Below are 13547 nucleotides of genomic sequence, written 5' to 3' on the forward strand. Positions count from 1 at the left end.
TTATCTGATTGGGTTCCCAATGTCCGGTTTCATTTTGCTGTAATGCAAGATGTGAATATGGGCATCTAAGCTGGCTAATATTAGGACCACCCGTCCGTGCGGCACATTTTGTGCAGTTGATTGCCAATGATTATAAGATGGACATAGCTACATAATCGCCACCCAGCAAACTTAAACCCATCCTGAAAGATCGTTGCCCCCCTACTGCGCGCAAGTCCGCGTTTCTAAAGAGACACGTACCTCGACGTGAGTTGACGCGCCACAAACATAAGGTAAAAACTAAGGCCATGAGGATACCTACCGGCGTATTCCTGTGTGCTCTCAAATTATCAGGATACACGTAAATATCTCACTCATCCAACCTTGCTGAGGTCGGCGATCAGCTTGGCGAGAATCGGCCTAATATACCTCAAAACCCTCCTGTACGAATCAACATCCATATAACCATTGCAGCGAAGGTAAATACCTAAACATCAAACTGCCTAAGTGTACCTGATGTATCGACTGTGTAGCGTTCACAATCGCTCGAGTTATTCTATCCTACACTCTAAGCGTGTCTACTAAGCACATCCATGACAATTAGGTACCCAGGTGGTTACCTTTCTAAGAATACACTGTCTAAGTCATGAGTTCTATACATGCTCCGAAGATACGGTTCTTATATAGGTACTTAAATATAGTTGAATAGCAGCTTTTCCTGATACACCCGCCCATCCTCTAAGAGTGCCGAACAGGAATAGTCGCTAGCCTCCAGGTAACCTGTTCAAAAGGTATACGGACATTTGTGTCACGGATACCTAGAAGAAGAGCAGATCGTCGTCCTTCCAGCCCAAAGCCTTCAATAGAGACTGAACACTCTTCTCAAGCGGTTCAGGCCCGCAAATAAGGACTAAATTCTCACCATCGATATTCTTACAAGGTCCGATTTCCTTTTCAAGCAACTCTTCGTCTATCCGGCCTCTCAATCCAGTCCACGATGGCTCGGGCTGGCTTAACGTATACAACAAGCGGCATTTATGGCCATTACCAATAGCCATCCTGTCAAGATCTTCCTTACAAAGAATATCCCGTTCAACACGATTGCCGTCAATAACTAGGCACGAAGTAGGGTCCTGACTATTCGTCAACACGGCTCGGAGAACCTGGAATATCGGTGTGATTCCGGATCCGCCACAGATCATGATGAAGCGCTCGACCTTTCGTCGTTGACCGGAGATTGAACATAAGCCCCGGCCCAAGTACTCGAACTTGCCCACTGGACCTTTGAACTCGACAAAATGACCGAGAGGGATTGCGTCCAATGCTTGAGTCATCTTACCACCCTTCCTTTGAGGTGTATCGTAATATATCTTAATGAGAATATCTAATTTCCCTTCATTCGTAACCTCTGAGAGAGGCGTGTACGACCGTATGATGGCTTCGCGAGTGACAGGATCGCGCAGCCGCATCATCAAGTGTTGGCCAATAGGAAGCCCAGAGGTCTGTTTGGGATGCTCGAGGTCGAAGGTGAAGATCTTGGTGTCGTCTGAGATTTTCTTCCTGGCTGATAGAATAGCTTTTCTCCACACTTTTGACTGCAGAAATGTTTCACGCGGCGTCGATGCTTCCGGGTCTTCGGGTTCTCCATTGGCTAAGATGGTTCGGGAGGACTCGTCGAGGGATCCGATATGATAATCGACTAACATCGCCTTTGCATTCTCGCTGTCTGCGACATGGGTTAGTATTAGTCCAGAGTGATCATCGAATTGTTAAGGCTTACGAATAGTGAGGAATTCTTCACTAGCATCCTGTCCAGCAGCACCAAAGATCGAGGCCGCTCCACCAGGATGGCCTTCCAAGAATTTTGTCCCATCGTAAACCTGGCCATTAACTACAAACCACGGCTCGATTTCACCGGCGTGTTTCTTCAATTCGTCAAGGGTGATTGTAAGATTAACCTCATTGTTAATCATGCAAATCTCCTTTATTGGTTCCTCTTTGATAGCATCCCCTTCTTCTCCGGATAGCCTCTCACCCCAATATCCATTAGAGAGATTCCCACCTGCCTTCTTGACTCGTTCCATCCATCCGCCAGGTATCAAAGCTGCCTGTGTTGGGTGCTCAAATCGCAATGTATGGCCCTCCTTGTGGATAACAACTCGAAACCAAGGATTGTTCATCATACCCAAAACACTCCAGTACATATCTCGCGGCTGTACCATTAAGGACTCATCCATAGCTCGTACCATGATGTCATCCGCTGCTTTCAATTCCGACAAAACAATATCCGAGTCCCAAAAACACCAGCAAAAGCAGCTCTCCCTCCAGGACAGGTCTAGTCGCCCACCATACAATTCTTCTCCATCGGGGGCGACTCGATATTCGTCCTCAGGATACGAAATATTGGCGAGCTTCCAAGATTTTCCTTTATCAAGGGTCACTTCGACCCTGGTCACTCTCTTGCCTCCACCGGCATAAGCATATCCGCGAACTCGGTAGCTCTGGATGCTTTGATTTAACGACAGCGTTTCGTTATGGGCTGGATAGCAAGTAGCACTATTCGTGTTAAGGTCATAGATGGCGTAACGTTCGTCTCTCCAGACGTCTGGCAAGTCGCCACTCATCTCAGGAGTTATCATCGTCGGCAACACTCTGTTATCGTAAATATGATACCAGTTATCACTCGGTGCGGCTGTGACAATCAGCTTCTTCAACCACTTCACACTTCGACCGCCAATTTGACCCGGTACAATGACTCTAAGAGGCTTTCCATGGTCAGGAGGGAGTATCTCGCCGTTCATCCTATGGGCAACCATGATTCCGCGGTTGGGGTCCATAGCCCAGTTCAACTTAACGCATGTTCCGTAGTAACCGTTAGGCAACTTGTCAGCGCCTTCGAAGCATACGTATTTTGCACCTCGCTTCGGCCTTGCTGCTCTCAGCAGGTCACCCATTACGACCCCGGTCCATAGCGCTGTCGACAAGCCTGCTGCTCCCCAAGAGAACCCCTTGGTTTTTCTTACGATATTTTGTTCTTTCCTGCGATTTCCCGCACATACAAGAGTAACAGGGTATGTTACTTGCTCGAACCCGCCGAGAAGTTGCGCCAGACTCATTTTGATGGGGTTTTCTACCATGCCTTCTATTGTAAACTCCCAATCCATAATCTCTTGATCTTCGACTTTAGGCACTGCTCCGTGGTTTCGGACGTAGTGGAGATCCTTTGTCGTTAGGAAACCCTCGTTGTAAAGGTCACTCAACGGCGCCTCGACATTAAAAGGATGAACGCCTGTAAGGCGTATCAACCGAGGGTCCCTTACAACATGGTTGTCCGGGGTCTTTAGATCTTCCGCCAGCACCTTATTGTCAGGCTTACTTCTTGGTGGAAGCGGATATTTCCAAGAATCTCCAGGTTTCGTTTCATCGTTGTCGAATGGTGGCGTCTGGGCGTCGAAACGAATACTCGTACTTGATTCCCTTCTCGAGCCACTCTCTGTTCCGGGAGGTGTGGGGGGATAATAACTCAGTTGTGCAGTAGATGACTGCTGAAGACTGATAACTTTGCTGGAAACCTCCATAATACGTGATACAAAGACGGTTGGAGTTAGGACGGATGTACGGATAAGCTGACGTCGACTATGAAGTATGTATATGTAACCATGTATGCCAAGCATTCATATATGATAAAATCCATGCCGTCAATATCAAGGACCTGAGAAGGGGGTAATAAGTAAGATATAAAGTAGAAGAGATAAGCAGGGAGACAAAGTGGTGTTAGATGACGCATACGAAACATGACGTGGGACACCTAGCCAAGCAATAACGCCTGATCAAAACGCTATGCGTCCCCATTTCAAGATCTATCTAATGTCTAAAGGAGCGGATGAAGGTACCTGGCGATAGGTCCACCGGAGACCTGTATTAGTCTCCCAAGCATTCTCGTTTCCAATCCACAAGTTAGCTGCAAGAGAGAAATCCCGACCTATTGTTACAATGCATTCATATGCAAAGATCCGCCTCATGCTCCAACCGGGTAGAAACCTTGACATCAAATGTATAGTAATAATATCTTCCTAGGATTTATATGGAACCTAGGAATTGCGTGGCATTGTAAATAGGAAAGCCTCAGGCACTCTATTCGCAAGCCACGTGCCGGCTACGGCATCGTCTGCCGTCCCGGAGATGCAACAGTCAGTTGAAGAAGTCCCCGCGGATGTGTTCAGCCAAAGATTTCTAACAGGGTATAGGGCTTATCAGAAGCAATTGGCTTTTCTTTGCAATATTGAAGACGACAACGAATCATGATTGGTGGCATGATTGGTGGTAAGATTCTTCAGTGTTGGCGGAGATACGAAAATCGCCCACGGCCCGATAGACTAGGTAGTTTAGTCGTTAGCTTTTCATTTTGGGCCCCATTAAACCCATCCGATGGCCTATATGAAATAGGAGGCTTCAAAAATATAGCACTAGATCCGATATCCGCTATATTTCAGATACCAGGTTACCTAAGTCAAGACATGAAACCGACGAGGTGCTCGGTAACGTTGACGCCATAGTGTTAATAAGAGCCAATGGGATCAATGAGATGGGTAGCATCGAGGCAGGATCGAGAATCGAAGACCCGCGTTTCCTGAGATCCAACAAGGAGTCTGAGAAGCTCGGCTGTTACTTACGTTCGCACATAAGAAAACGGAATAATGGAAGCTCCTTAGTCTCCGCGGAATTATGATTGTGCAACCTTTAACTCGCGTATCGTGAATAGCCTCAGATGAACCATCCATAGCAGAAGGAAGAGCGAGCAAGCCAGCTATTATATTAATGATCCCTCAAAGAACCTGTATGTCAGTACCCCTGTTGTAGGATTAGCAATTATGACGCGTGCAGCCCAAGTTATTCTAAAACACCTGGGTGCCTGAGCGACAGATCCATGATGGTTGAAAAGTGATATTATATGTTGTCATCTTTATAAAAGCCAATATAATGACTATTATAGATTAATAAGTTGACAAAGTTGTTGAAGTATGATGGGTTCCTGAAAAATCTCACATTATTATTTGAAAAGGGGTAGTTAAATTGATGTTGTCCTTACTAAGTTACAAAGATTCACAGTTGACTTTTCCGAGCTTAAACATTGATGACATAATCAGTCACATCGGACCTGTTTCAAGTCAGAGTGTGTTTATAAGGATATGATCGAGTTTTCAATTAATGTGAAACTTTATGACCAAATAGGGGGTTGGTTATTATTATTCGAGGAGTTGTATTTGAAGATGTAAGTGGTAGGTATTTACCTGATCTTAGATAGTACTATGGATGTACTTAACGATTGACGTGCAGATGCATGTACGAATAAGTATCCACCATAGTTGGACATATCAAAATGATAGGCATTAATTCAGGGATCTTTAGGGGATCCTTTTAGAGTATCGAACAGCCCTAAATGTGCAACAACGTCACTGTCTAGGTGTTCCTGCGTCCCTGCCTGTCTTACACTTGTGCACCAAACCAGCTAAGATTAGGAAGTGGCCTTAGCGCATGGCCAAGCTTAGGTACTGAATAAACTTTGGAAGTCTGTAAGGTTCCATACTATTAGCACTGGGTAGCTGCAAGGCTGAACTCGGATGGCCCACCCCGCTAAATAGTGCCCCGCCAAATCGTCTTGGTCAACTCTAAAGAGGCCAAAAACAGCCTATGATTCCCCGAGATTTTCGCGGAACATAAGGAAAGCACTGCTTGCCGGTTCTTTCATTGGATGATACAAAACGACATCATTCACAGATGCGCCTTCATTTAACACTACAGTTTGACTTTTCTTTTTCATTTCTTCAAATCTTCCAATCTATCGGCGGTTCTTATATCAATAACACCACCTACGTATCTCGCACATCAAAATTCCTCGTTCGCCATACTCAACCACCCTCTCTCTCGCACCTGCTCTCGATTACCCGTTGATCTACTACTTTACAATCTTATTGGTCCTTACATTGCTCCTCTGGCGCAGGGCAGAGTCGCTCGAATTACCTCTACCGATGCCCACCGAGCCCGATACGCCGTGTCGCGCCCGCCACTGGGGCCGATTTCTCCCTTAGCAGGGCTATCACAGTTGCGAATGTAGCAATTGAGCTAGGAAGTAATCTCTATATCGCAAGGGGCTGCCCGTCATGGACCGCCCACGAAAGCGTGAGTTGAGATACGTCGAGCTGATTACTCAAACCTGTGCTAATGCTTAAACTCCAGGCGAGCTATTGTCGCTCAATCAACGCGCATGGAATGGCGAGCTAGGTATACGATTTCCCCTTATACCATTTATTCTAGACTGCTAATGACCAGCCAGACATTTTCCCTGTTAGCTCGTCCCTCGACTCTTCTCTAAAGAAGAATACCGCCTTCATTAAGCGATTGCGAACCACTATCAATTCCGCAACCTTAAACACTTTTCTACAAGACATACGAGCCCTAAGTCTATCCAAATACCTCTCCGAAATCATCTCAGCATGTTACGAAGGATTGAGCAAGCTCAAGACCGCCGGAGAAATCGATGCAGCCATTGAAATTGTTAGCGCGCTACATCAGCGATTCGGGCCCGGAGACTTTACGGAGTATTTAGGATGGCTTCTCGGCAAGGGGATGGCCACGCCAGACAAGACTCTGCTCAAGACCTTGCCCCCCGAGGTTCGCGAGAAAGAAGAGAAGGAACGTCTCGTTCGACAACGAGCCCTTTTAAGAGTCATAACCGAACTTTGGCTTGTGGGTGTCCTCCGGACCCTCGACGACGTTAAGGCAGATGACGCGACACGTGGGGTCAACGGGAAAAATGCCGAATTAAAGATCAAGTCGATCAACTCTACGAAAGGCGGCGGAGCCGAGCCGTTTCCTCTCGAAGTACTTAAGGATCTCTTGGGTCATGATCGGGAGCATGTGAACCTACCCCTCCTGGTCATTTTTGTGAAATCGTTCGGTTGGGATATCCTAGGAGTCAAGTCTATTGGATCCGAAGGCCGAAAGACTGTCGAAGAAGACGGTGCTACGAAAGCTTCGGGAGAGACTTCTGGGCGGATCGATGGGCAAGAAGAGACTAGTGATTCCGATTCTGACGATCCTCCATTCGCCAGTGCCGAGCTCCGCGAGCGATTCAGAAATATCCTTAAACGATATTTTGAAGATGTCAAAGCGCACCTTGAACGAGACCAAAAGAATATCGTCACGCAACGCGGTAGGAACTCCGAGGCATACGTGAAGTCCGGAGAAGTTTTTGAAGATAGGCAGGCCAATTTTGAACGGCAGCTAAAAGCTCAGGAACGTCTCGTCGGGAATGCGCAGGTCATAGCGGATGCGATTGGTGCTGAGATGCCAGACCTCAAGGAAACCGAGGACGGATTCTCAACCACTAACGGTGCTATTGGTCTAGTCAAGACTGGCGAGTACCTTCGTGGACAAAGCGAAGGTGCAGGGATCTGGGAAGATGAAGAGGAACGTCGGTTTTACGAGAATTTAGTAGATCTGAAGGGGAAAGTCCCTGGCATGTTGCTCGAAGACGGCAAGAAGAAGAAAACCGACACAGACGAGCAGGTCGGTAGAAGAGCCGACTCTATCGAGGCCGCAGACGGACCTAAAGCTTCGGAAGGAAATGACGACCAATCTACCGCCATTGCTAACAAGACGATTGGCGCACAAGTAGATGTGCTCTTGACTCGACTTCCTGAACTTACGCACAAAGATGCGGTTGACCAAGCCGCCATCGACTTCTGCTATCTGAACTCTAAGGCCTCCAGAAACCGACTTATCAAGGCGCTTACCGAAGTACCAAAAGGTCGCACTGATCTCTTACCATTCTGGTCTCGCCTGGTAGCTACTCTCGGACGTTATATGCCAGACATCCCCAAAAGCGTGGTGGATTATCTTGATGCGGAATTCCGCAGTCTCCAGCGACGCAAGGAGAAGGATTTCCTCGGTCAAGTACGATTAAGCAATATCAGATACCTTGCAGAACTCACCAAGTTCGGCATGGTCCCAGAACACGTGCTTTTCCATTCCTTGAAGATCAGTGCCGACGATTTCTCTCGGATGAACATCGAAATTATCTGCAATTTACTTGAGAACTGTGGAAGGTATCTACTCCGTAATGCTGATACGTCACGCCGCATGGCAACATTCCTAGAAACAATCCAGCGCAAGAAATCCGTACACCACATTGGTCAGCCAGAGCGTATGCTCATCGAGAATGCGGTATACTACGTAGACCCACCGGAAAGGGCATCGATCCAGCAGAAGGAACGCACACCTATCGAGATGTTCATTCGTAGGCTCATCTATATCGACCTGACGAAACGCAACTATACAAAGGTTCTTAAGCAGATCCGCCGACTTCACTGGGAGGAACAAGAGGTAAACGAAGCGTCATTACGTCGCATTAGAATCCAGGTGCTAATCTATATAATAGGTGGTAGACATCCTTATCAAGGTGTTTTCAAGGCCTGCAAAGGTTAAGTACGGCAGTATTCATATCTTGGCTATATTACTTAGTGCAATCTACCGTTACCACCCAGACTTCACCGTTACGGTGATCGACAACGTCATTGAATCCGTAGTTTTTGGGCTGGAGCAAAACGACTTCAAGTTCAACCAAAGGCGTATTGCGGAAGTCAAGTATTTAGGCGAGCTCTACAATTACCGGATGCTAGAGCACCCCGTGATCTTCGATACCATGTACAAGATCATGACATTTGGTTACGGTGAGTGCTCCAAGGTGTGCGAATATAGCTCATCTAGGTGTAAACTAATCGTTTTAGGTGGCGCGCCTATTCCCGGCCGAGTGAATCCTTTCGATCTACCAGACGACTATTTCAGAATTCGCCTCGTGGCCACGATGCTCGAGACCTGTGGCATGTTCTTCAACCGAGGCGCTGCAGGGAAGAAGCTCGACTACTTCCTTTCGTTTCTCCAGGTCAGTCCAGTTTTAAACAGATGGGATTAGGACCATATTGACAATTTTGTAGTATTACATTTACACAAAGCAGCCGCTACCGATGGACATCGAGTTCATTGTCCAGGACACCTTTTCCCTTACGAGGCCGCAGTGGAAATTAGCGACGACTCTAGAGGAAGCCACAAAGGCCTTCCAACTTGCGGTTGCTCAGGACCAGAAAAATGCTGGCCTAGACAAAACTGCCGATCCAGATGATGGTTCTAGTGGTGCCTCTTCTGATGACGATGGTGGCGATGGCGACGGAGACATTGTGCTCCCCGAAGCAGATGGAGACGACGATTCGGAATCTGGGGAAGAGGAGGATATTGAGGTATACAGCACCAACTTTCCCCCATATTTATATGCAGGGGCAATGATTAACCAGCTCTGGATCGGACAGGACGTTGAGAATCAGCCACAGTCCCCTCGAGATATCGAGTCAGAGGAAGAAGCGATAGTAGTTACTAGAAAGGCTGAAGAGATCGATCCTGAAGATGAAGCGGATTTCGAACGTGAGTATGCGAAAATGATGGCTGAGAGTCTAGAATCCCGAAAATTCGATCGCAAACCACTTTTCGACGTCCCATTGCCCGTCCGACCCAAGACTCGCGATCTCTCTTCAACGGCGGATAGCGACAATGTGAATGGCGAGAGTGCACCTAGCACAATGGCCTTCTCATTGCTGACGAAGAAAGGCAACCGCCAGCAGGTAAGATTACCCAGTGAATAGTCGATCCAAGCATGGTACTAATGTCGGTAGACTCGAACGGTCGCACTTCCATCAGACTCGACCTTCGCGGTTGCTATGAAGACTCAACAGCAAGCAGAACGAGAAGAGCAACAGCGTATCAAAAACCTGGTGCTCAACTATGACCTTCGCGAGAACGAAGATACAGATGGTGATACTCATTTGACCCCAATCATACCAAACACAAATATTCACAGCTCTGCTCACCCAGGTCACGATAAATCTTCGTATCACCCTAATCGCCCTGATAAATCCACTAAGGAACGTGGCGGACAACGTGTCCGTAGATTACAACTCAGTGACGTTGATTGGTATGAAAGATCCCAGCAGAATGAGAATAGGGCCAAACAGGAAGCCTCCAATCCCGAGGATCCGCCTGTCAATCGTGCGTGTAATGAGGGTGACGCTACTTCAAACCGAGTGGATAGAAACAAGCGTCATGTTCCCCCCTCAGATTCTCGATCTCGTCATCCAACTCGACGAGGCCGTGGAAAACGCTAAAGCCCAAGATACTTAAGAACAGACGCTAACATATGCGGCCATCCTTACGAGTTTAGGACCTGACATTCACTTCTAATCGACCGGAATGCACCATACGCTACCTAACTCATTTGAGCATTACAACAGGGAGTTTCGATATCTCCTGACTGCGCACCATGCCACACATAGAAGCTACGGTCTTCAACCTTCGGCGCGAGCTTAACACATCTCTCGATACAAGGAGAACCAAGACGGAGGTTCCATAATCCTGGACTATGTTAACCCCATAGACGCGGTGCCGACCTGACGACTCCGTCGATGTTGGTGAAGTTGATACACCTAAGCTCCCGGGGGTGGAAGACGGGCGAAGGTGGAGACAAGTCAAGGATCCGGGGCCGAGACAGTAGAGAAGTGGTAGTTGCTTTGCTGGTTGCCTGGCGGTTCCTGCATGACCCCTTTCAGTATAGGATTCTATACCTGAATTCGTCCAACAGGTGACTACGGCAAGACGATCTTACAAGCCTGTGGACAGACTGACGATCCCTCATTTGCAGACTGTATTTAGGGCACCTTGTGCCTCATTTAATTCTAATTCGCTCGTTACATTCTGAATTATATGCTGATCAATACAAGTGATTGAATGTTTTATCTCGAGAACGCAACATATCGTATGAAGCTGCCTCGTCTCAATATGAGATGTCTTTACATTTCTTTTCTACTAACATGAAATTACCGAGTAGGAAATATCTTGAGGCTACTCTAAAACATGAGTGGTTCAGCTCCATCGTATAAATGGAGTTGTACAACATGAAGCCTTTCCCATCTAGTCATCGTGGCGGTTCGTATTGAAGGCTTGGCGACGCAGCTTTTGCATACGGGATCAATGGTCTAGAAACAAGAACCACTAAACGACAAAGATGCACCATAGCACGTCATCAGAAGCTGCTTTTCGATTGCAGTTATTCTGCCTTTATCCGAGAGATTCAGGATCGGTTTGCTGTTGAGTAATCAACTCCTACAGTACCTTCTGTATAATGTTACATATCTCCTTGGCAGAGAGCCTTGTTCTCTTCCCTTGCCCTCTATCCGGGTACCAGCCTACTCATCCAACTCTTCGTTTTACCATTTTAAAATCAGGCATCAAGGTCCTAGGCGTGGGCGGCTGAAGCTGAGACGCCCAGAATCTCCCGGTCGGAAGGGGGCCTACGCACTCGGAATACCGCGATGACGAACTTTCTTAGGTGGAATTGCTAATAGCTGTACTACGTATGCTCTATTTAATAGCGCTCGCTTGTAAAGATTATAGATGGTATAGATAGTAGTTCCATATTGCGCTGTGAAAGTAGGTAGTTTCCGTTAGTCACTTATTTGATACTTGACAGGACCGTGCCTTGCGGTTGATCCAGCGGAATAGCGGGTAAACCGGTTGATGTCAGCTCATGGGAAGCTATACTAAATATGTAGGATCTAACGACGGTGGTTGCAATTAACCATTAAGATTCCGTGCTTTGCGCCCCGGGAAATTTTATATTAACAGGTCTTTTTTTTCTCTTCTTCGCGAGTACTACCTCCTGCAAATTAATATATGGTTCGCTCGTGGAAGAAACATGATGCAGCCCTTGGAGCTTACGTGTGTGTCCATGGATCTTGATGATACCCTATAAGAGAGATCCGGGAAACGGAATGCGAAGATTTCGGGAGTGAAGAAAAGGTCCGTCGCATATTGCTCTATCGGAAATCTCGCCGGGACCCAGAATTCCAGAGTGCCGAAAGCGAAGTTACGAACACTACCTACCTTAGTAGATTCTTCTTACCATCTGCCACTAAGGCGCTTAATAAGGTTTCCAGGCAAGTTGTTTGTGCTTTCGACTTGAACATGGCGGGTGGTGTAGGCAAGGTAACGTGGCAAGCGCAACCTTAGAACCCACCTACGGACTACCCTTGCAGCAAGATATTGAAATCTTTTGGATCTCTCGCTTAGATCCCCCTTTTTAGCGCGCCTCTTTTTCGCCTAGGCTGCTGAACTGAGTTAAAGTCTCTTTTTGAGCCGCCTGTGACGTTTTCACCATCTCTCTTTAGCGCCATGATCGCCACCTACCTATCTCCAAATCGGTCAAGTCAATGAGAGCCTGTGAGAGTAATTTTACGTTTCCTCCAAAGTCTTTGGTCCAAATCTAAGCTTAATATCTTTAGCCAAGTTTCAACTATTGGCTCCTGAGTCCTCATTCAGCTCAACTGTCTAACAACTATCGATCATATATGCAAATGCAAGTTACTTACATAGGTACACATAGGTAGGTAGGTACCTACCTAAGTAGGTAGGTATACAACGCACTCTGTGGCTTGATATTTCGGGATTTAGACTACCCGCAGTATCTGTCCCTGCCTGTCTGTACAACGCTCGTATTTAATAAGATCCAATGGTTTTCCGATTTTCCATCTTGTCACTAACATACGACGATATGTACATGTGTATGTACTTCTGCTACTGATTCACCCTAACCCATCAATCGGATAATCTAAATGCAAATAACAAGTCAGCTCGCCTTATAGTCTATTGACGGCATCATAAGAAGAAAAAGAGAGGGAACACCAGATCATTAATTGTTTGCCAAACGGCCCGGTACCAAGCCATATCGACGGATCGGGGGAGTATTGGCTAAAGTAACTAATGTATGTATCTGTGTTTTCAACCCACTTATTTGCAGACAGGCCACGCAGCCAAACTCATCCAACTGATTGGGTACCTACATTGAACAGCTACAGCTGAGTCTAGATGTTTGTACATCCATGTTTTTTTATAGGTTCCAAACTCAATGTTTCTGGAGTTCCATTTAGCCTTCCCCGCCTGAACGTAAGGTTGTGGCGGCTTTGACTGGCGTGTAGCTTCGTAACTTAAAGGCCGTTCCCGTCCAGCATCCATTTACCTTGTGGATGGGATAGGCACAGATGAGAATTTACATGCTCTAGTTTCCAGTACAGATAGATACCTAGGTAATTACATGATTGGTGGACACATGCGCAAAGTTTGTTTGAATCAGGCCGTGCTTTCCATTAAACTGACAGAACCCTATTCAACAAGATATACCTAGTACCGAGGTTGAGACTTCTTCCCTGTACTACCAATTTGATATTCATTTTCTTCTTTCCGTGTTTAACTTTTATGTAAACAATAATGGTCGATCATCGCGGCTCGAAATAAACCAAGCCCAGACTCAACTTCATCTGCCGTGCAAGGGAATTTCGGTACCCTCCTATATCCCTGTACCTAACTCGGCTTTCTAGGCGCGTTCCATCATCGATTCCGTTCTCCCCTGATCGCGGCCGACGTGGCCTGGCGATGGTTGTATCCGATCTGGTTAGCTCCAAGAGCCC

General features: G+C 46.8%; 2 protein-coding genes across 2 annotated transcripts; one reads left to right on the forward strand and one right to left on the reverse strand.

Moving 5' to 3' along the window:
- Nucleotides 1-797: 797 nt before the first annotated feature.
- Nucleotides 798-3557, reverse strand: F4807DRAFT_460162 (uncharacterized protein; the record flags this gene model as incomplete). Its single annotated transcript, XM_048001484.1, has 2 exons — nt 798-1705; nt 1760-3557. The coding sequence occupies 2 exons, from the start codon at nt 3555-3557 to the stop codon at nt 798-800; spliced, it is 2706 nt and encodes a 901-aa protein (XP_047854388.1).
- A 1995-nt stretch (nt 3558-5552) lies between these two features.
- On the forward strand, nt 5553-10917 carry F4807DRAFT_424696 (ARM repeat-containing protein). Its single transcript, XM_047997896.1, has 9 exons — nt 5553-6159; nt 6217-6261; nt 6314-8364; nt 8420-8711; nt 8769-8923; nt 8976-9275; nt 9345-9653; nt 9705-9843; nt 9904-10917. The coding sequence occupies exons 1-9, from the start codon at nt 6141-6143 to the stop codon at nt 10191-10193; spliced, it is 3600 nt and encodes a 1199-aa protein (XP_047854389.1). The 5' UTR covers nt 5553-6140; the 3' UTR covers nt 10194-10917.
- Nucleotides 10918-13547: the final 2630 nt, after the last annotated feature.

This window comes from Annulohypoxylon truncatum (genome assembly GCF_022578515.1).
Source record: "Annulohypoxylon truncatum strain CBS 140777 unplaced genomic scaffold F4807scaffold_15, whole genome shotgun sequence".
Lineage (NCBI taxonomy): Eukaryota > Fungi > Ascomycota > Sordariomycetes > Xylariales > Hypoxylaceae > Annulohypoxylon > Annulohypoxylon truncatum.